General features: G+C 35.6%; 1 protein-coding gene across 5 annotated transcripts in view; it reads right to left on the bottom strand.

The window, feature by feature from the left end:
• The window catches only part of Sema1a (semaphorin 1a), a 364,324-nt gene that overhangs the window by 321,379 nt on the left and 17,468 nt on the right, over positions 1 to 25,477 (bottom strand). For all 5 annotated transcript variants that reach the window (XM_076125599.1, XM_076125600.1, XM_076125602.1 and 2 more), the window contains exon 2: positions 8,785 to 9,118. In XM_076125599.1, the coding sequence (XP_075981714.1) occupies positions 8,785 to 8,881 (97 nt within the window). In that variant the 5' untranslated portion in view covers positions 8,882 to 9,118. The remainder of the gene's footprint in view (positions 1 to 8,784; positions 9,119 to 25,477) is intronic.

Below are 25,477 nucleotides of genomic sequence, written 5' to 3'. Positions count from 1 at the left end.
TCCCAGCTTCAAAATAAACTAAAAAACCATTAGACAGAGACAGTAGCACAGTTATCATTGAGCCGTCGGTCATTGAACCCGCCTCAAGTTCAAGAGTAGAAGGGCCGCACGCTCCCTGTTATTTTTAGTGCACTAAATATACTGAACCCGTTCATTTCAAGTAATGTTTCCTGTGTTTGATTGGCTAGCGTGCACTAAACATTTGCGAAAATGAATGAAAGAAGACCGTTGTGCGATCAAAGAGATGCAATCGTAAATTCGTGTTATGAGGTTACACTCATCGCTTTTCAATAGAATAAACACTGCATATTTATAGTGTTATAATGCACATTCACTATTGTTTATTAATTATCTCATGTGGTAGGAATTCCCTTTATTATCTTAGCATTAGCTTAGGCAGATAACATAATAAACAATCAACACGAACGAGAAAATAGATACCGACATTTATGTACACAAAAAAAGTTGGCATCGCTTTTGTCCGAACTGACGGAAGCAAAACTTTTATCTATAAATAAGTAAATGTTTCACAAGAATCTTGTGTTACTAATACTTCAAACTATGTATAAATCTTAAAGAAAATAAACCTGTGAATAATTCAGACATATTTTATGATGTATTAAGCAACTGAAACGAAACACCGAGTTGCACTTACAGATCGTTCTTCTAGAATTGATGTGGGCCACTTACATTTCCAATAAATAATCAAATAATACACCCACTCTCAATCTAGTAATCGTTTGAACAACGGAACATTGAGTAATCAGTTATCGACGAGAGAAATTGGACTTCAGTACTTAACACTTTAATAGAAGTGAAGTAATTATCATAAAGGTTATTAAAGACCACCCAATTTTAAAGGAGCTTTTGTTTTGTATGTTGTGCAACTTGTGGGTCAACTGAACAGTGTTGCTTTAAATATTAAGTAACGTTCACGTAATTGAAAAACTTGGCATCATCCTATAAATATAGAAAATGTTTGATAATTTTGGTAGCAGAAAAATAACTCGAAACACATTTAACTACCATGCGATAGATGTAAGTCAATTTAACATTTTTTACTTAACCATCCTAACTAAAATATTCTTAAACCACTCTCGAATGTATGCAAAGTCCCCAAACTGCATCTTATAACGCGATTAACTTAAGATCATTTGACATTACGGGAGGAAACACGTGCCGAGCAGAGAGACAAAAACAGTTTAAATTTCACTTACTTAAAACCGACACAGAAATCTAATCACCCATTGTACCAAGAACCTATCATAAAGCTACACTTTAAACCTTCCCACAGTACCCATATAAAGAGCGAATCATACTTCACACCATATTTGCAAGCATCGTTCCTTAATATGGAATAAACCATCCTTGTTCACAATCATGTTAAATATGACTTTCTCTTTCCAACACAATACTTGTGTGGGCACTCTGTTACCATTCAAGGGATGCGTAGGATTATGTACAGTTGTTAGTCAAAACATAAATACATTTTCCAATTCGTTTTTACAAGCGTATGTATGAAAATAACTGCTCTGCTAATTTGATTGTTTGTACGTAGTGTTTGTTAGATTAATTTGAAGTAAAAAGAAGCACTACTATTATCTGTATTGCACTCTCTTATTTCGTTGGCTGTCACATATCCAATTTTATACAAATATCTATATGTGAAAATAACTGCTGTGCTAAGTTGATTGTTTGGACGTAGCGTTCGTAAGATTAATTTGAGGTAAATAGTACCACTACTATTAACTATATTGCACTCTCTTATTTCGCTAAAATGTGTTATAGCTACACAAAACACTCATTTCATTGTAATTAACATACCACGTGGTGTACTGGATTAGTCCCTCTTTAATTTCGGGTAGTATCCAGTACTAGGTCAATAATTCGTTAAGTTTACTTTTTTGCTTTTAAAGATACCGCAGAAACCGCACTTTTCCATACGTTAGTCATCATAACACAACTAATCATATTAAAATATAAACTTTACATGTCAACTTGTATTTATATTAGTGCCGATGACTGTACATTACAGACATACTAGTCTCACATGTGCTAAGTTTCGTTTAAGTCTCCACCCGCTTTATAAACGCGGTAAGTGCTTTTAAAACTCCTGATAAACTTATGAAAGAACTGTTGTACGTATAGAGAGATGTTATTCATGACCCACGATGGGCGCCAATTGATTTATAACTTTATATTTTAAATTAATTATTTTTATATGACATTTTGTTCTGAATTCGATTTTGGGTAAAAGATAAGTAGGTCTTTTCTTAATTCAATATAAATTGTAAATAAATAAATAGGGAAAAAAATAGTATAACCGGAATAATCTTGCCCGCTTTTACGCAAAATGTTACTAAAACACCTTTGGCGATATTGGTTGTTTCTACAACTATTTGCACTACTTCACTAAAACGCTTTGAAGAAAAAAATGTGTTTCTATCAAACAAATTTTGTTTAAAACTAAACTATTAAAAATAATCACATCACAAAACCAAACAGTGTTTAAATAAAATAGCGATTTAAAAACTCAAACATAACGGGGTGCGATCCACCCTTAGCCGCTACATTCCTATTGTTGGCGAGCACATTGTGAGGAACCACCTGGCTCATTACCGGCCTGAACCACCGCCAGTGTGCGCGGACCCCTAGCTTAATATGGATACGACACCTGAGACACGTTACGTACCTCCCGACACGATTTGTTGCGTTCCGGATTATATTCGGCTCATCCCTAGTATTATTGTAAAGAACATGTTTGCTAGATTAAATTGAAATAACAATTATCTTTTATAAAAATACACCCTATAATTTCTGCTGTATATTCAAATGTATTCATGCCCAATGTATCTCAATTGAACCGGTATGAAAGGATAAATAGCGTGAAAATAATCAAACTTATCACTACATAAATTCCAAATCTGACTGCCGACAAAAAAATCGCATAGTCGCAAGACTTATCGCACGCGTACATAAGAGGCACTAAGCTCAGAGAGACCCTTGTAAAATGGTCGCGAAACACGTTTCACTTGCCTTGCCTCACGTCACTGGCCCATTTCTTACGATCCATTGACTCCGACCCATTCATCGGTGCCTTTTCAAATGAGAAGGGGTTTTAAATGCGTCTCACTGCAAATGAGAACGTATATGAAGATTTATCGCACGATATATTGTTGGGTGAATAAACGTGAAATACAGATGCCCTTAATGAAATCTTTAACGGTACGCCCAGTGAAAGAAAACATTCCGTAATAAACAAGTCTGTTATAAGTTTTATAGGAGAAAACAAACGTGAAGAAACAAGAACTTTTAATTGCCAGTTCCGTATAGAATACTAATTGTTACAAATAAGTTCATTTACATAGAAACAAGATTTGTCAAGTAACTTTTATCATGTGTTAAATGACCAAAGTAATTAAAAAGAAATTGAACTTTTTGATAGTGGTTTCGAATTAAGAAAAGCTGTAAAGTTGAAGAACTAAAAACGATAAAATATTCAACAAATAACATCAGAAAACACTTAGTTAATTGTCTCTATAACCTGGGACCATAAAACGAGGGTCTTTGAATAAATGTTTTTAATTATGTTTGTCCAAAAAAACGTATACAGTAGAGAATTACAAAACCGGAGTTGATTGAACGTCCCCTTCCGTCTGTGTTCATTCTGCCCATGATTAGCTTCATTTTAATCCCGGTTTAAAAAGTGCATGACAATGGCTAGGCACACTCGTGTATTTTGCAAAAAAAGAGTCTACTGTTCGTGCAGTTTCCTTTTCCCCGCTGAGGATTCCGACAAATATTTTTATTACTAAACCAATGTTTGCGCAGCCCTCGTCAGCAAGGGTTGGGATAAAAACACCATTCAATCCGCCATCTTTCTTTGATTCCGTCTCTAACCCATTTTTCATGCGAATATGAATAGAACAGCTGGCACGATCGATTGCCACCACTTTTCTTACCCTGTTTGATATGAATGACTAAAAATATTATTTTTGGAAATTCGTCGGATACTCAGTAAAACACTCAGATATACTGTTTTGTAAACATAAACTAATAGATAAATAAACAAGAAGCATATTTTATAAGCCATTGAAAAAGTTATTTTGATGTAGTTTGAAAACCAACTTGAGCACTGTACAAGTCGATGTCTTCAAACGAATTTCAAATACCTACTCCGAAGTCCGAAGGCAAACGTACGAGCGTTCTTTTATCGCCAATTGAAGTTGCGGACAATCTTCAAAACGCATTCAACTAAGTTGGGAAAGCACTTTCGAACTCCCGCAAAGGAAACGCACGCTGAAACAAATGTCGTGCATGTGCGTTTAACCTTATTTATTACAAGCAATGTAGTGCTTATGTTAGTGCATTACATCTTCAATGTTTTGTATTCGCAAGTGTACATAGAAAAGCAAAGTGAGAGTCGCAAATGCGAAAGCACTTAAGTAAAGCCTCAAAAACAAAAGAGGAAAATTTGATTGTACAAGCTGAACCGGCGACCCCAAACAGCCCACTAAAAGAAATTAATCGGCGTGTCCGAAAAAATAAAAACAAAAGGAACGGTAAATCCCACACTGGGAAGACAATACATCGCGTCGTCATAAAGTTGTCCCTCTCCCGCCAGGCGGCGCCATGGCGGTCGCCCCCCTCGCGCCTCCGCCCCGCCGCGACGCCGTACGCACGTGCGTGCTACTTGTCTCAGCCATTCACAACTCTACGCGACCGAAACGAGACCCTAACACCCCATCCTAAATCACATTTTTGTTTACACATATCACCTAACCGCAGAAGAAGCTGCACAGTCTATTAGTCACCGTATCGCGTTACCATTAAACACATTTTTGTTTCGCTCCAGAAGCGCATTCCTCCATATTCTAAAACCAATTGTGTTGCAGCATGTTTGAACTTTTGTCCTTTTTTGATTGACTGTTATCGGTGCTGGTACAATTTTTATTAATATTGACATTTTAAATTATTGGAACGCACGGAACGTTAGCAACGGAAATTGATTGGTTTTCTGACCGGAACTCTTATCAAAAGTCCATTTATTATGATACTGACATCTTCAAAGATACATAGATACAGTATCAGGCAGGAACTACGTGAGATATGACACTATCTCTCCATTTATTATAGGTTAAAAAATCTTCAATAAAAGATCCCTTGAAAGCTTTAAAACAAAACCCATAGAAAGAATTAACGACAACGTCACTCGGGAGACCTCACAGAAACTTAATAAATTGTGAGCTATAGAGTTGGATCATAAACAGGGCACCGTCATAGCAGTATTATGCACCCCAACCGCATAACAGCTCCCCAATGTATTGGTTCCTGACGAATGACCCAATAAATACCCATAAGGTAGAACGCGACACGTACAAAATATTCTACAGACATAAAAGCATTATCCTGTTAAGTAATTTATTTCGTCTTCAGGTTGTAAGTGAACGGTTATTTTATGGTACCACTTAAACGTTCTATAATCCTCGCAGTTAAAGTATAAAGGAGGGTGTCGGACCCATAATGCAACACCATAAACGGTAAAGAATTGAACTAAAGACTTAGTCACCTGTTCCGGCCTAAAGCCATAAATCTTTACTTTTTTAAAAGGGTCCCACGTACTGCGCTATATCTAAGCACTTTACGGGGCTTACATTGTTCAGATTTAATATTGTAAATATATTAACTTGTTTTATTTACTTTTCCTCTTCAAGGTACAGTCTTTGATGTAGAGTATCGCGTTTTAATATTTAATTAAGAATTCATTATCTCCATTATTATATTTCTTTTGGTATTTTTGTAAAGGAAGCCATCGTATTACGTAATTTAATTTCCTCGTCGCTTGCGATCGGTATATTATAAGCAAGAAAGCTTTCCAGACCTAAGTAAAGTTAATCTTGATACTGAGTCATCGGCTGTGAGTCAGAGAGATTTCATCCTGCCATCTCCCCGCATGTTTCACTACCCACTCTTGAGGAACCGGTCTGCATGAACTTAACTGGAAATCATATTTTATACACAGATGTGTAAGTATACCTTATTTTATTGTTCGCCACTTGCATTCCTGTTCGTAACGGCGCTTTATCTCCTTGTTTATTTACAATACGAAACCTTAATCTAGTCTTTAGATAGTCTCCCAGTAACAAATATCTTCTACGACATTTTTCGAGATAAGCTTATGTACTTAGAATAAACTAAACATTATCTTCTTTAGACTTTCCTAACATTAGTTTTATCTTTACTTTTCAACCCCGTGATTCAGCGACACAAGCACGAGTTTTATCAGCTGCTCATACAGCAATTGAGAGGTCAACTAAGAGAAATGGGTCCAATGTATTGTGTCGAGTTTTTTCTAAACAATAAGTAGGTATTGTTCAACATTATCATAAACCATAGTTGGAACAGATATGAAAACGTTCGTTGATATTTGTTTGTATACTGATTATTGAACAAATAAAAAAACTTCACACAGTTACGACGTTTATGCAATGATAAATTAGTTAATCTTTCCTTCTTTTTCATTTGTCACCGCTTCCAAAAGTTGTACAATCACGGTATGATCGGTAACTAATGGAATTTTTCACCACAGCTCGACTAACATAAACCAACACTCAAAGCTGTTTCCCCAACAGAATTTACAACGCAATGACGCAGCGAAACCCGAAAATGAGTTTAAATAAATCTCTCTATATTATTCCGATCTGTTTGTAGAATTAGTTGCAACAATATTGTGTAGTTTTCGATACAATTTAGTACGTATTGTAGTGGCATACTTCGCGAATAATAACTATATCAGTCGTAGCGGACGTGAGTGCAGTAACATTACCCACAAATTGGGTTAGTTAGATTGCAACCACTTATCTCTAAGGCATTTTAACGGTGTACAGTGTACATCGATTGCGTTACCCACTTGTAAATGTACCGAGCTACTAGATCTAGATAGATACAAATGTTGTAACAAGATAGTGGCTCACTGCGGTTTCTTCATCTGATGTCTCGTTCGAACCTTTAAGCCAAGATTATACCGCAACTTACGAATTATGAGAGAAATAACAACAGAATACTCTATTCGTTGAGTAATGTTTTGGACATTATCGATAGTGACGTTATTCAGAGCATTAGAGATCGAATTGCTTTTATGACATTACCGAAATACGTAGTGGAATATAAAAATGTTCCGATAAAGTATCATTTTACTGAGACGGCCTCAAATGTGACATTAATAACGGACGAAATATAACACGACGGCACATAAAAACCCTCTAACAGAGCGTCACTCCGTGTACCCAAAGCGTATTGACCGAAGATCGTATATTAAACCGCACACTGCGGTCAGCTTGACCCTTCTAATTTCGATTGGTGGATCATATTACCAGAGAGGTGTTGACACGCTCACTACGAGTGCCCCTACATCAAACACGGTAACTATAGCATTCTAATTAACTCGCCTCGTCAACAGTCTCATACTTGTTTACTCTATTACATCCCATTGATATCTCATATTGCAGCGCACACTTGACCTGATACACATCTTGACAATGGCACTTCTCTTTGCATTAGTGTTTGGTCGAGTCCATTAACATTTCGGTTGCATTATTATCGATGCGGCTAAAACAATAGACGGATATGCGACATTGACAGGATACGACCCCGGCGCATTCGCGGCTCTCGTGTGACGTCACCTATTCTAATTCAAGGTTCCTCATTAATCGATCACATGCACAGATCGTCCGGCTTCAAAAGGGAAATACATTATGAAGCATACAATAGCACAGACAAAGTTCCGTCCGCTACGTTAAACATCGCATGGATCGGTAATCCGAGCGTAACATTGCAAAACGCAGAACAAACTGCTTCGCTTTGTGTTGCACTAATGAGAGCCACGTGGCTGTCCCCCGCAATGCAGACTGCACAATAAAACAATGACGCTACAGTTGTGCATTCTGGCTTTATTCCTGCAGGACTTACTGTCGCGTGACTGCGACTCGTTATGGGTGTACCGCAAGGCGCACTCCTACAACTATTTCTGTTTATTCTATTTAGAATGCGAGTGCCGCCGAATGTTACCAACATTGTTCCTGATATGACTTTTGTACTGAAGTTTCGTGCAGCGTTTATGTTTTCCAATTTGAACACTTTATTCCACTATTCGTGTTTGGTAAAAAACATCGAATGTTTGCGTCAAAAGTTTCTAAAGCTTTCAAAGCTCCCCCGGCTAGAAATAAATTACAGGTACCTTCGATTTTCCCGTGTTGGAATAAGCGAAATAAAGAACTTCATTAAAAAACTAAGTCGTTGTTATGTCATGTTTATCTGTTTACTGCACTTTTTCAACTCCTTCGAAAAAAATAATCTGAACCGCAGTTTACACTTTGTATATTTACATACAAATGGACCGACACTAGAGCAGTTTCACATTTCCGTTAACTCCAATTAGAAACAGTGAGCTTTCAAGTTGTAATCACTAAACTACGCTTTTAATGCACTTTTCGAGTGTAAAAAACAGTTTCCTGAATGTTTTTAATGATCTTTATCTAACAGGTATCAACATTCACCCGACAGACACTCGTGACACTTTTGACACAAACACGAGAACTTTTGAATGGAATGTTTGTTCGCGCGCTGTCGTCAAACAAAACAACATAAACATTGGATACTGGGGCTCGTCGCGGTGCTGAAGTTTGTGGGCTCTCTGTCGTGATCGGCTTCGAGGGCTATTAACTCTATTGTTGTACGAGTTCACTAACACCGACATGTTTCTATGCCGATTGTCGGTGGACTCACCTAATTGTGCGAAGACCTTGGGCCTGACGTTCTCCTGCCAGGCGGCGGCGGCGGCGGCGACGATAGCCGCGAGCAGGTAACAGCGCAGCACGAGCATGGCACTAGTCACAAGTCGACATCACTTGAAGAGCACTCGCGGCGCGCGGCACTACGCGACACAGGCGGACGGGGCGCGCGGCGGCCGGCGGCAGACTGGCGGGCCGGGGGACTTCGGGGGGCGCGCCTGCGCTGCCGGCGCCCCGCGGTCTCGCATGCGTGGGGCTGCGGAGTGCGGACCTCGCACGTGACGCAGCCCTCCTCGCCCCCAGCGCACCCTCCACGGCTATCGCCGACCCTGCGACGTCATAATCGCGTTAAAAAAGCGCCTGCATATCCTAATGAACGCCGACACTAAACCTGCAATTAAACCCCACAGGGCGCCGCCTCAGGCTCCATGCTTTTGTTTATAAGCGTTTTTAGCAGTATTAAAAATTCGTTAGGGGTATGTCGAGGGCGTGACAGTTCAGCGAGTCGTAAGGTCGCAATTACAACTTTGGTGGCTAACAACGGGGACGTAGGGTCGAGTGCGTTGCGAAAGCTCCTATTACTTTCCCCTTTTCGAGAAAAATCAAAAACTCGCGCTGCTCCCACTAATTGAGATCCGTTGGAACATTTCCTAATTACAGAGTCAACTACCTGTACTTAAATTCATTATTCACCTTGTTAAACTTTCCAGCGTCTTATTCTGAACAAATAAAAGCTTTCTTGTGAAAATCCTCACAAAAGCATTGCTTTGTAGCGCTTCGCAAAAAGTAAACAAACTGTGCACGAACTATAAAATAATATATTTTAATTACACACATCGTAAAGTTAATCGATGGGTACTAAACGGTATAATATAACAAGTAAAACCAACACGGTCAAAAAAAATGTTCCACGCGCTCCTAATATCCGTATCACATGAGAGCGGGTGCAACTTTATCGAAATAAAAACTTTTTGTACAACAGTAGGGCTCCCTGGCGCATTCATTATTATTAATTGGACAAAGTTGTTCCCCAGTAATTTTATATGAACAGTTTAGAACTCTGTCAAAGTAATACAACTCCAGTGTTATACCAGCGATGCATTGTGCTGGGCCCGTGTGAAAATCAATAAAATAAACATTTATTGTGCCGACTCTTGCGTCGGGTATCGTGTGCATGTTCATTTGAACTTGGAACTAATGTTTGTTTGAGTTCAAATTATGTTAAAATTATGAATGAAATGCAGCTTGCCGGAAATGAAAAATGAGCTAATTCTCTGTATTGTTGAAACTGTTTTATAGCACGTTTGCTCTGTTGTAGTTTCCGCATCCGCAACAACACGTTTCTCCAACCCTATTTACATTGTCCCCGTTGTACTTACACACTAATAAGAATTAAGCAGCAAATTCTCATTACAAAGCGGTACTCCGCGGCGCATACCATAGAAATTTAATAAAATTGTTAAGACACTAACTTGCTAACTCGAACCTTAAAACTACATTAAAGTAAGACTTTTAGAATAAGAAAGTTAGCAATTTTGCAAGATCTGGTGGAGTATTCGATATAGCTAAGGGGGAGAGCTCACTAAGGGTTCTATAGGACTAGTATTTCACAAAGTGCACTGTAGCATTCCGGCGGCAGAATACTGATCAGGATCGGATTTAGGAACGTCAAGGGGTACTAAACTTTACGCAAACTACGGAAGATATTCAAATAGAGTACACATACCTACCCACCTGTAAAACAACATACGACATCGCTTTTACCATGATTGAAAAGAATCAATCTCTGACCTACCCCACTGTGCAACTCTCACGTTCACCTTTCGTCATATCCCTGGCTCCCAAGGTAGCTGTTAACTGCGTAGTGCACTTCCTCTCAAAGATAGACACACGTTTAACCATCGTGTCTGTATAATATTCCAATTAGTATGGAATTTAAACGCTCTCGAAGGCTTGGGAGGAGATAATGTTATGACTGAAGATTTTAACTTCCTTTTGTGAATCTCTAGCGTAATAATTGTGGAGCTTTTGTGCGATTTATTTTTTGTGGGGAATGAAGAATTTTGCATAGAGTATTCATATTCTTCATGGTATGGTATTTTTACTATTACCTTTCGTTTTCTGCGTTTGTCCACTTTAGAGCCTCCTTATTTTAGCACCCTAAAGTAATGGTTTCTGTATAAGATTATCATTCAGAAGCTAGATATTATTATCAGTTTGGGATACACTTCAGTTAAGACACAGATAAATATTATTAGTGTTTGCGCAATTAGGCGTTCATATACCGATTTCATTACGCAAATATAGGGTAATGAATTTATAAATTAAGTAGGGTAGGTAAAGGAATATTGATAACACAAGAATTTCGACCTTTCGGTCAAGATCGTCGACAGAGAATAACAAGCAAGTTGTCAAGGAACAATACATTAATTGTTTATTAAATCAATAACAACTGCTAAGATTTATAACGAGAGACAAATCGCACTTATTGTGACAATGATTGATAAGTGCTTGAGTAACTTGAGTGTTGACAAGTAACGACAGGATAATTATGATAATTTACAATACAATAATGCACACTGATATATTATAGGGGAACCTGTTGTACCTTGGCACTATGTGTACCTAGGCCACTGGGCTCGTTTTCAAATATTCGCGCGATACTAAATTCTACTGTTTACGGTATTCGATACGTCACTACAGACTATCCAATGTGCAGTTAGTCGCATACCGCCATTAAGCCGGTGTTTGGTGTTATCGACGCTGAAACTTTTTTGTGTGAAAAAGTAAGTATTTCTAATATATTTTGAAGTCTAATAGTTTTAAAAGTTTTCTAATAGTCACTTAACTGTTATATGCTATCGGTTCTTTGATTTTACAAGTCTCAACACAATAAAAAACTTACGAGATACTTAAATTCTAAACTATATAAAATCACCGTTTTAGTGAAGTTGGAGTAGTGTTGTACCTCGGTCACTGTCGATCAGTTGTACCTTGGCCACTGGCCAAGGTACAACCTGGATGTTATACTTTGGCCAGGAGAATGTTTTATTAAATTATTTCACATTTACGTAATAATATTCCTAATTAAATATCTTTATTATTTCAGAAATCGATGCAAAAATCACTTAAAAACTGGAAATGGCCTGAAAAAGAGGAGATTAAAACCCCGCAAAAAGTTAACAAGAACAGAGAAATTTATTATGTTCCAGAGATACAGAAGTACTGGGATTTCTACTAAATGCTTAAGGCTGAATAATATATCTTCATTATTGATAGTGTTTTTATAATAGCTAGTCCAAATGACTGATTAAAATTTAAGAGAGAAATAATAATTTGTATATAGGTAAAGATAATCTATACTAATTATCTATACTAATATTATAAAGCTGAAGAGTTTGTTTGTTTGTTTGAACGCGCTAATCTCAGGAACTACTGGTCCGATTTGAAAAATTCTTTCAGTTTTAGATAGCCCATTTATCGAGGAAGGCTATAGGCTATATATCATCACGCTATGACCAATAGGAGCAGAGTACCGGTAAAAAATGTTACAAAAACGGGGAAAATTATGACCCATTCTTTCTTATGTGACGCAAGGGAAGTTGCGCGGGTCAGCTAGTTGTTTCAATATTTTGTTTTCCTTTGCTATGCTATATAGGTATATTGATTTGCTATATTATATTATGTGATATCGTCGCTGCGCCTGCCAAGTTCCACATGTGTCTTTTGTTAGATTTTGGAAAACTTTTTTTTTTATTTGGGACACAATATTCATTTTTTTTAACATCAAAATACACATATGGAGTTTGGCAGGCGCAGCGATGCAATGTAACGAAACGGTGGCCAAAGTTAGTTGTTTTTGTTTAAATATTTTGTTTGAAAAGCATAAAAAAAGCTATGAATATTATTTTAATTTTTATCATTTTTAAATTTTGATCATTTGAGAATTTTTTAAATGTTTTGTAAAATACTGTATACTGTAATAATACTGTGTACTGTAATAAATCAAATAAAAGATTTTAGTTAACAAAACTTGATAATTTGCTTAAATTACCCCCAAATTTCAATGTGGCCTAGGTACAACGTACTACTGGCCTAGGTACATAGGGTATGTTGTACCTTGGCCACATTTCCCATTTTTTTTTAAATTTAAAAATATTATGTAAATATTAAATATACATTTCTGATATTTTTTTGGTGAGTACCCAAATAATTGACATTTCAAACTATGCAAATATGATTTGTGTGCTGCACGTCAAATCACAATAAAAAATATATTTCTAAAAAACCGGCCTAGGTACAACAGGTTCCCTTACATATTAAAATGCTATAAACGCGCAATGGATATAAAATGTGGAATGCTGTTTAAATGTATACTTGCCAGTTACATATAGAACAGGTGCAGATTTATTCAGACAATCACAAATATAAAAATCACGAACATAAAACACTTTTTAATATTGATGTTTTATCATAAACCGCCAATTCAAAAAAGAGTTCATATGATAAAGATAGAAAACAACATTGCGACAGTTTTTACTAGTCAGGTGGGTAGTTATTTAACAATCTTTTTAATAATGTCAATCTAGCAAGAAAAACACATGCCTTATAACTACAGTTACATAATTTAGCATGCTTATATAAATCTAAATATAACAAACCGACAAAACAATACTAAAATCGTGCTCTACCGATCCAATAGTTGAAATTCCTACGATTTCAGAGATCCACATTCCAAAACTAAATCGATTTTTATTAAAGCAGGTGCAATAAAAGCATTCTAACAACGGAATCATTCGCAATTCGAATTCTACATTCTCGCAGATAGTCGTGAAATCAAAAAGGAATCAACCAACTAACGAACCCAGCGCCATCTGTTCTTTTAAACTTAAACTTTGCCGGAGTGGTTGAGTTGAAGTTAAGACACAAAAGTGGTATCTTTATGATAATCTTAGAAAGTTGTGCATTGATCTTTAATAGCAAACAGAATCCAATCGAACAACTGTTTTTTGGTGATTTTCAAACTAGGATCTGCTGATAATCTGACCGGTATCACTTCCAGAAAAAAACAACATAAAATTGTGCCCAAAGTCATTGTTCAACAAATCGCTATAAAACTTTAATGGTTATTCCTTACTTCAAACAAACTATAACAATAATTGTGACGTTTTATACACATTTTAGAATTTGGACAAAATGTCTTCTTTCACAACCTCTCCGCGGCATATTCATAGCGAAGTAACAGACGAATCCGGATGTATTAATTAAGGAAATAAGTAAATGTGCTGCCCTTATTGAGTGCAGTTTGTACACAGTCGATGACGAAGCGTTTTGATATTTGTAAACAAGATATAACTATTGAAAGTCATTGTCGGCTCGTTTGTTTGTTCCTGTTTTGGTGATCTACCAATTATTGTGTGACTGTAGTAATTTTTGAGTTTCAATTCCAATTATAGAGTATTGTGGAGTTTGCAATAACGATCGTTCACTACATATTTTTTAATGAAACTCTAAAATGATTTGTACTAAACTTTACTTTCTAGAAACTGTGTCAGAAATAACTGTTATTAGTTACTTTATCATGTGAAAATGAGAAGGGGTACAGACAAATGGAAATTAGTAACAAAAATCTGTAAAATAGAATGAACTCACAAGTTTTATTAAGTCGCATTATCACATTCAAAAGCGAATTCATAGTAAACCGCACTTAATCACGACACAAAGAGCGCAACGTTTGATTGAGATCGTCACGTCTATGTGATTCTGATTGTCCTCTGGCTAACTGTCGCAATGTCACCCTCGACAATTTCCTCCAAAGATTTGTCCCAAACCTAAGGCCGAGGGTCCTCCCCCATTCATCCTAACAATTCCTGAACTTGCACATAATTCTTTTTTTTTATTGAAGCCAAAGCAATTAACTTATGGAGCCTTTTTCTCACAATCAAAAGAGATGGTACGACATCACTTTAATTAAGAATTTAATAGGTCGGTTGACGTATTATTTCCTTAATTACGTTTTAGAAAGCATTGAATGGGTGTTTAAAGATATCTTCTTTTGAAAGGGAATAACTCATAAAACAAAGTAAGGGAAGTACCTATAAAAGTTTACAGCCTTTAAAGCCGCACTGGCAACTTTTTGTTTGGAAGTCTCGTGATACAAAGGCTGGCTTTCATGGTCGATAGCCAGTTGCACCCACTGATCGCTACACAGAACGTTGGTATTTCTTTCTCTTAATGTATTGTCTTTGTGCTTTTGTTAACTTGGCTTAAGCAACTCACTTGACCTAAAATGATTGCTAGATACAACAATGTAAATTATTTGGTTAGGCTACTACTACTGTACTAATAATGTAAATGTGACAAAATTTAATCTTCTTTTTCAGTGGTGTACAGTAGAAAAAATATTTATAACCTCATCAAAATCAATTAGAATACGTCAAAAACAATATTTATTTAAGATCATGAGCAAACCGTAGTTCTAGTAAACAAAACTAACTTTTACTTAACTGATGACTCAACAAACATAATTACGTTTTCACTTAACGTACACGTGATAAAAGCATTACATAAACAAGTTCATTAATCAATATTATCTTCTATCTCTTTTACACAAAAGTAAGTCAGTTAAAAGCTACAAAACGAACGTTTGTCTCGAGCCGCAATCACCACAGTGACCCGGTTCCCTCGATCGACTCACTACTGACTCCCAACGATAAACAGCTCATGCACTTTGTTTCTACTTCACTATCATATGAAAACAACTCGCACGTTCCTCTCACTTGAACTTTATTTAGACCCGGATTACTCCGCTACAGAATTTATAAGATAGTTTTGCGCTTTATAAATACTTAAATACGAACTAGAACAACCAACAGTAAATACGGCATAGTTTCAGAATTCAACTCCACATTTCGCAGTCGAAAACAACGACGACAAACATCGTTACAGAGCACAATGAATCCGAAAGTCTTTAACACACAGATATTAAATAGGTGGCGCTAAAGCCAACAAAGGATTCCTCAAGTAGCGCTCGTTGCTCAAAAATGTTTGTTTTAAGCTCCAGAATAAATCCCGGTGTAGTGACACAAAAATCCTATTCAACAGGAATAATACAAAGAGTTAGTGTGACAGGACAAAGGCTCGTCCGTTTACGTACCATCGTGTTACGTCGCTTCTCTTGATTTGTGGCAAAGCAAATATCTAGAGCTCATTCTTCGCGCAAAAATACGGCCATCCTTGACATATTTTCGTTGGCATCCGGATGAATTGTTGATGAATATCTATAGCGCCACAGTCCCCGGCGACAAGATTTTTTTAACAGAACCACCAATTCTGATTTGAGATTGGAGTCCCTTTGTTCATTTCGGGTCAAAGAAAACATTTTAGGATTTTCTTAAAGGTCCGCGGTCAACAGTTTGTTGTGACGAATGGATGATCGATAAAGACATTCAACTTGTACTGATAAGTTTTAAAGGGCTGGTTTTTACGTTCTCCAGTAAAATCTCCAGTGTCTGAAGTTTTTGTGCCTGTAATACTCGTAAAAGTTTTCTTGTGATGCTCGGCTAGAAAGTGTAAGCAATGTCTATGTAAACATTTGTTCCTCCATCTTTATTTTACAAAGTAAAACACTGTTATTTCTTAAGCGATATGAAAAGTTTCAAACCAAAAATCCTTATCGGAGCAGAATCAAATGCCAAGTAAAAGTCCTTTTATATTCTATTTTACTCAAACTCTAACAACACAGTTACAACTCAACATTATCCTATGTCATTATTTACAGAAGTCCAACTGGTCGTGTGGCGGCATTCGTGGGCGGCTGTGACCACAAAAAGACGTTATGAGTCTGGTAAACGCAAATATGCGTTCAACTCGACCGGTGAGTGAGTGAATGAAGAACTTTTGATCGGGGATTAATTTCGCCGGACACTCGTTCAGTTTCCATTCAACGGTCTTTTTTTTTCAAGTTTGCTGTTTCAGTCGTTTGGATGCCGGTGTTTTTCGATACAATATTTTGCAGCCGCTATTGATTGAGATCGATGTATTTGATAACAAAAATATACGAATATTTTTTGGGAAATTGGAATTTGTGACACAAATTGAACAAAACAGTATTTACCTCTGTAAAAAGTTAATGGTTAAAAAAGTTCAAAAGCTTGGGAGTCTTGGAACATAAACCATATAACCTAATCTTAGCAACGAAAACTCAACGCGTCGCAAACACATTAATTTCAACAGATATTCAGAATAATTCGTGAAACGTGGTTATGTTCTGAATAAATGATATGTACCCAGAACGTGGCGACTCAATTATTAAAATATCAATCCTATAGATATGGAATATTTTGAGTGCCGCTATTTGAGTAACCGAGTTGCCAGGCTTGAAAAACAAAGACGTGTAAAATGAAAAATGATTACACAAATTCAATTTTACTGGCTGAAAAGAAAATTGAATTTTCTATTTGACTGGTACAAAAAGCGTATTAAAAACTTCTCGGGAATCCTAAGTTTTGTAAGTCGAAAATTAAATAAAAACTTGGCCGCCTACACTGAGCACTGATATAGAAAGAGTTAAGAATCTTTATGTGTTTAATTTGTCTATAGAGTGACATAGAGTTGTAAAGTATTCACAAGTCAATTGAGGTTTGTTTTTAAGCTTGAGAATAGTTTAAAACTAGCAAGTGCGAGCCCAATTCACGATTGAGGGTTCCGCGCCATTGACGAATCACCATTTTTATTATGTTTGACCGGTCGATGCCCATCAATGACCCTAGTCCATAGCTAATGTTTAAAAACGTAATATACCATTAAATCAAATTCATTGACCACAAAATTGAACATGTTTTAATTATATTCCACGTGTCTGGATGGAAAAATGGATCAACAACATTCAAATTTTTTTAAATTCACCGACATTTTTTTTTAATAAGAACATTTTGCAAAATCGGTTCAAAAGAGCATTAGTTATTTTGATTTCAAAACATTGACTAACGGACAGTCCTATTACCTTACATTGGTTGAACAATCAAGTTGAGTCGAAAAGCTTCGCCGGTTGTCACTAAATCGTGTAGAATAGTGTCGTAATGGAGCGGCCAGACCGACTCGCTGTGAAAAAGAAACGCGAGATGCAGCCAATCAATCTACATTTACAATCATATGAGTATCGATCCGATTCTGTAGTGCGACTAACGGATATTGATACTTGAGAATGACGATTTAAGAAGATAGTTTATCTTAATGTATAATAGAATACGGGAATTAACGCAAACACGCATTTTACCTTAAAATGCCTAACGCTTCGGCGCAGGTTACACTCGCCGTGGTCGCAGACTAAGGAGCGTTAATTCCCAATTTTCTATTATACATTAAACATGCAACGCGAGAGTTTAAAAGTTATGATATTTTATCTTCTTCGTAGAAATCAATGTAGTAATTACTTAAGGTATATTAAAATGTACAAGAAAACTGATGTTATTAATGTTGGAAATCAAAGGTCAACAATCTCCAAAATTCCGGTTACTCATGATAGGTTTGCTTCTATTTAATTTAAAACTCAACGACGAAAGTTTCCGTGAATATAAGTAAATTTTCAAATAATAATTACAGAAGGGAAATTCCTTGAAATTGTTTGTTAAAGCATATTCTTATTAAAGATATCTAATTGTCAAACTATCTTTAACATAAAGTTCTTTGAAATCTGTTCTTTGTAAATTGGAAAGGTTTAGTTATTCTTATTAGACAACACTATTAAAGAAGAATTTGCTTAAGTTATAAGTACATTAGATTTTATTTGTGTAGGCACAAAATACAGCATTAATCTCATAAAGTCTGCTCACCCGACCGAAAGTAATCAGTCCTAGATCATATTTTTGAATAAAATACAACAAATCTAAATATTACAATCCATAATAAATATATTCACAAATAACAGGCCTAGACTCACGCTAGATAATTTCTATTTTACGTAACTTATAATTTATTTTGTTTTATTGTATCTAAATGTTTAAAAAAATATTTGTGTGCCAAAAATTCTTAGCACATTATATAAATGTATCAAAAATATAAACAGATTGATAAATTTCAATACACAAAAAAAATTACCGATGATATTTTGAGAACAGTCTAGTATCAAAATGATTCAGTCGCCATGCAGCGTTCGTCAACCGAATCGCTCCTCTGACGAATAGTTTAGAAAAGACTTCATTTGATGTATGCGAAGGGTAACTTCAATATCGGATAGTACGAATACGAATCGTCTCAACCCACCACTCTATTGATATAAATAAATTTATTGACATTTTTATCTTGTTATTGAATAAATAACATAATTCAATAAATCCCTGACATAAAACTGATTCGATTCACTTTTAAAAGTACGACCACAAGACGTCACAACAGTTGCAACTTAAATTAGGAGATCAATGACACTTTTTCTTCATTCCATTTGCTTTTTACGTGCCAATAAAATATTATTTACTTAGAGCAAGAAATACTTTTACATGAAATGTAAATTCATCTTAGAAAGCCAGAGAGCATCAAAATATTTTATTACAGTAGATAATAAGATATTTTTCATACAATGTTTTTTTAATTGAGAGATGTACGACCTTCGAGACGCTGAGAACTTTAAACTTTTATTAGCCGAGTTCAAATTCTAGGTCACACTGTTTAAAACCTTATAATATAAAATTTTAATATATTTTTGCAACGTGGTCTATTTGGGGGATTAGTTTTGGCGAATTTGTTATCATTGGCTGGAATTATCAAAGGACTTTTTAAAAATAAACTGACACACCGAGTATGTGGGTTGAATCGTCAATATTGAAGCGAAAACTTTGATTCTAGTTCGAATGCAATGTTATAAGGATATCTGAGAAAAACTAGACAGTTGTTGCCGGGAGTTGCAAACTTATCTCTGTTTGAAATTCCCCGAAATTAATTTGAGACATTATTCTAACGATTTAGAAATACACAAAATTCCGCTTAGCAATAACTCATAATCGGTATCAAACTTAGTGGCGTGTAATCGAGCATCATAACATGGAAACATTTTACAAGAAACAGTAATAACTTGGCGAGAACTCATCGCAGCAAGATAGTTTCCGATGAAATTTATAGGTATGAAATTGAATTGATGGCAGGCAAGCCTTGAGTCGCCGTCGGCAAGCGTGAAATTATCAAGTGCAACATCATAGATTAAGTGTCGCTAGTGCTTAGTAACCTGTCGTAGATCGATCGACCCAATTCATGAAGAAAATATACACTGCAGCCGACTGAACCGACGTACGTTTGTATATTTAATACGTCGGTTTCGTTTGTTTTACGTATCGATTGAGGGAACGGTGGATGTAGCGCTTTTTGTTGATCGATGTAGATGTTTGTGTGGCCTGCATTTCTTATTATTGTTAATGCAGTAGGCATACATAGACAGCATATTAATAGGGCGCTAGATCGCAACGTGGTGTCGCAGGTTAGATTTTCAGCAGCAACAATACCTAAATATTAATGTTAACTCCGATTATAGTTATTTTGCATGACACTAGATTTACTGATATAAAACCTATATACAAAATGTAAACTAAAATTGGTTTGAATAAAAGAAGATTTAAACAATTATAACACCCACCATTGTCACCCCATATACGCGAAATCCGCTTATCCGAATTAATTAATTCTTGTCTTTAGGGTAACTTATCCTCGGAATAAATGGGGTAAGTTTTGAATAAAGAGCCGCATAGCATTCTTATTATAAAGTAACTATCTGTATTAAACAGAAAACGAAAAAGTTTGTTAAAGAATAGTAATTTATTGTTCAAAGTATATACTAAAACTGGCTAGCAATAATGGCATAATCACCATTTATAATAGCTAAGTAAAACGATGAGCTAGTCTGTTCGGTAGGCAGGACCACAACGGCTAACTTCTAATTAAACTAAACATCCAATTTTGGTAGACTTTCTGATATAGTACGTCTGAAATATTCGACGTCCTTTAATTTTACTGACATTTTAGAATTGCGATTTACGTAAAAAATGTATAGATGGAATCATTTAGGTCAATTATATAAGTGTAAATTTGAGCTTGTCTCTGGCCCACTACTGGGCAAGGGACTCCTCCCAAACGAGGGAGGAAAATATATAATGTCGCATAATATAATCAGTAATATAAATTGACAATGACAAAATGGCTACGGAGCAAATTTTCAAAAATTAATTTGAAAATCAAATAACAGTATGTAAATATTACAAAGACTTAAATAAGCAAGTCTATGTAATTTGATTGTTCAGTCAAAATTTTACAGAACATACCAACTTATTACCCTAAACTTATATAATTTCGTTAGGTTGATATTTTAGTTCTCTGCCCGACTCTTCTGGGAAATTCAGACACGTGTCTCGATATGTAAATACTTTGAACTCGTATATGTGAGCCTTGAATTCATCACTTTCATTTATGAAGTCAGTCCTTTTTACTTACAGTTTATAGAAATACTAATTTCTATCGACTACTTCGTCCACGGCTGAAGGATTTTCGTAGTAAAAAGTATCATACAATTTAGTCAAGATCATATACTATGTGTGTACTCAAATTAAACAAAATCAATTGAGTACTTCGGCGTGATTTAGTATCAAACATTATAGACATGCAAACTTTTGCATTTATAATATTAGTAACACAACTTAAATTTATCTAGACGAAGCCGAGAGTTAAAAGTAGTTCCTTTATAACCGCTTTAACTTGGCTTTTAAATTCTAATGCTGTGTAAAGTGCAATCTCATGAACAGCAAATTGGCTACGAAACGCGAGTCAGCGCACCAGTTATGATCAGGATAACAATATTCAGCTCGGTATCAGCTGTGTGTAGGGAAACGCGGGAAATATCACTAAACCATTTTTATCGTTAGTTTGATCTCACTCTGAAGTAGAATTCATGAGCCGTTTAAGTATGTCGCTTGCGTTAAAATGGACTACGTTTTACGGCTATATCAAAGTTATGTTTAACAATTTTAGTTGTTTGCTTCAGCAAAGTAACACATTAATGCACTGTTTTCCTTTTGTTGTTTTTTGCAATAAATTTCCTGCAAGGAAATGGACAAGGCATAGGTACATCTGAAGGAAACATCGAATACTTTTGAACACATCCTATTTCAATATCAAACGAAAAAAATATAATTATAAAGTATTTTAATTCCAACGGTGAATTACATTATCTACAAGCATAAATATTTTAGTAATTTATCCATGGGACTGTTCACTACCTCATTTCATAGATTAAACACGCAAATGTCTGTCTAGTTCAGTAACAAAGATATCTCTCGTGATTTATTTCCGTTGGCACCGACTAATCCAATGCACGAACTATCGCTGACGTATCGATCGAGCCGCTTTTTGTTGCACTCTACTGCTAGACGGGGGCCTCTGCCAATCACTGATATAGGATAGTGATTGCACCAACTTTATTCCACTTTTTGAAACTCTTTTTTTAAGCTTCAATCTTCATTTAGTGAGGGAAATAGAATCTGACACTACTGCACTGGCTAAAGCTACACTTTAAAGAAAACACATGGCACTGTAGTACTTTGCTTTTGACTTAAAAAATGTGTTGGTGATAGCAATAAATTAGGAATGTTTATGTTTACCAAAATGTATTTAATTCAGCGATAAGATAAGCAAGATTAATCGCTTGACGGTTACAAGCACTGAATACAACTATAAATAATTCGTTAGCAGACACAAATAAAAGTAATGATTTTAGCAAAGACCACAACAAAAAAATATTTTCACGTCTCTTATAACTCGCAACTAAAATAACGAGAGCAAAACGTAATTACCAAAACCTAATTTTCAATAACAACAAGCTTACAAATCCGTAGAAGCGCCTCTAATATTTAACGCAAACATACTAACACTATTACCTAATAGTATCCCAATTGTGTGTTAACATTCTCTCCACGAATCTTTCACACACTTTGAAGCAGTTGTAATTTAACAGAATCAAATTATCGTGTCAGCTTGTTCGTTTTTCTTCGGCAACTTGTGTTTTAGCTCTCAGATAACTTTGTTAATTAAATTTTGCATTTTTTTCCCTTCCAACGATGGTATGCCCCACCTGATTGGGATTATACTTTCTTATGAAGTGTAGAAAGTGTGGGGAAAATTAATATTTCATACTAAGTAGATACTGGTTTAATCCTGTGTTATAAAGTACGGGGGGGTCAATAATTTATAATAGAAGTTTTGATGATGAGATTTGATGTGATGCTTTTAGATCAAAAGTAAAAAAAAAATGGGTAAAAGCTATGGTTTCTGAATAATTCTACACAAAATTTAGTGACATGTGCACTGGTTATAATAGTGTGTAACACAATTCTTCTAACTTGCACACGTGCATAAACACATTTTCTTTGCAAAGGGTTAGGTTAGATGCCTTAGAATAAGAGTATACAAACAATCTACCTATTATGAAGTATATAAGTAATTTCTTTCACATAAGAGAAAATAGTATGACTAATTATAAATAAAACAAACACATAACAATAGAAATAAACAGTCAATCTTATAAATACGCATTGAACCACATTACGCATTGAAAATAAACGTCTAATAATAAACAGAGGCAGCGGCCGGCCCCAGATATCTTTATCTAAAGCGCCGCCTTCTAGGAGACAATAACTTACAATAACGCACCTTTGACCGACCTTTTATCGAGAACACCCCACACTGTGTACTGGTTTAAATCTTATACTAACGAACCCAAATAAAGACTGCTTCAAACATATGTTTATTTCTAGATTATTATTTTCTAGTTTTGCTGGTACTTCGTACGCGTAAAAGTAAAATTCCGAATGTAAGAAGTATCCTACGTGTTGTCGTTTAACTGTGTACCAAACTTTAGTTAAGTCTATTACTCAATCAATCCAAAACGACTGTACGGACATTGTTGAAAATTGGTACACAGATACTCTTTAACCTGGAGTAACACATGCAATACTTTTAACCCGAAAATTCGCACTTAAATAAATCTAACGTTTCGGCGCAGGTTGTTCTCGCCGTCGTCGTAGTTTCAAGGTAAAATGACGCGGTAATTCTCGTATACTATTATTCATTAAACATGCACGCAATAGTTTAAAAGTTAGGATTACAAGATCAGCCGTTTACAAGACAAGCTATAATAGTACAAATATACTACCAGTAGTGCACAGATCGCGACAATATGATCTTGGAGCGGATATTGGTATAATTAAGTTAGTTGGCAGTGTTGGCTGGCGATTGGTTATCGCTGTAAGATGTTAATTAGTACACTGCTCGCTCCATTTGTGGTGACGGTGGCTTGTCCAGTGTGTCTGCTGTATTTGCATCAGTTCTCGATTTAGTGTGTACTGCGCTTTAGAAATGTGGTGTAGCTTTCTTTGTTACTTTACAACTATTGACTGCGATTTACAGGATTGAAATTTGCCGAGAAGAAAGGGAACAAAGGGGAAAAAAATAAAAAAATTCTTAGTGTTACACACAATATGTGTATTTCACATACCTGATATATTATTACACCTCACTACGTCGACCTGTGCTTCTAAGTTAAGACGTTTAAAAACTCCTTTTTTATAACGTAACTATCCCACTTTTTTAAGATACAGTTTCTTAAAAAAAATGAACAATTAACCAGACATTCAATCAAACTTCGTATAAAGTTTATCACAAATCACACACTTACACAACTATGGAAGTTTCACACGTTTATCTACAAACAACTAACAATATTTTCATACGAGAACAACACAATAATTTAGGTCCAGCCTTTCAGAATTACAAAGAGCTTAGTGTACCTGCAGTACACAGTAGTTTAGAAGGTATTATCATAATCAGTGCGCGCTGAAGCAAGATTTGTGGTTTCACTAGACTCGTAACTCCGTTAAGCCTTTAAGCTTTACATACATGAAGATCACTCGCTGATGTTTGATACTTTACTTTGACGAACTTTGATACTAAATGTTTTTTGGGCCATACAAATGAAATATTATAAAATAAATCTAAATTTAAAACATTTTGGTACTCTTTCGCCCATCATGGAGTACTTGTAACACAAGTAAAACGTTATAAGTAATAGCTATAAAGGATGATATGAAACAGACAAGAAATTATGAAAATATACCTTGCTAAAGTATGTACGTACAAATTAAGGAAGCAAGCAAACTAATTGAACTAAAGCTTAATTTGTTTAGTACTTCCTTTTAGTAAAGCATTTTAAAAATCCAAGTGAGACAGACCATACAAGAGTAATCTTAAAAAATCACATAATTAAACCTGTCATACGATTATGCAAAGACACCTAACGAAGGGTTAAAATAGGGTAGTTAAGCCTCTCAGAGGCAGAGCGATATCGCATCAAATTACCGAAACCTTACGGAATTAACCTGCGCGAGCAAACTACTTAACCTAATTAACGGGAAAAATCTAAACAGTACAGCCTTATTCCCAACACTTCATTGTTTAGCTTTTTAATTAAAGAATTTTGTTCAACTTTTACTTAGTACTGATTCTTCAAAGTTTCTTTTAGTATTGTTTTATGAGAACGATTCTACCGAAACGCTACTTTTAATTCTATCCTATTTTCCCGAATAGGAACTCCTGGTTCGTCAGTACATTCACATTTTTAGGACAAAAGGCGTGAAAAAACAATAAATAAGACTATA

This window comes from Anticarsia gemmatalis, chromosome 17, assembly GCF_050436995.1.
Source record: "Anticarsia gemmatalis isolate Benzon Research Colony breed Stoneville strain chromosome 17, ilAntGemm2 primary, whole genome shotgun sequence".
Lineage (NCBI taxonomy): Eukaryota > Metazoa > Arthropoda > Insecta > Lepidoptera > Erebidae > Anticarsia > Anticarsia gemmatalis.
Note: the sequence above shows the minus strand (reverse complement) of the source record. Positions and strands in the feature narration are given on the sequence as shown.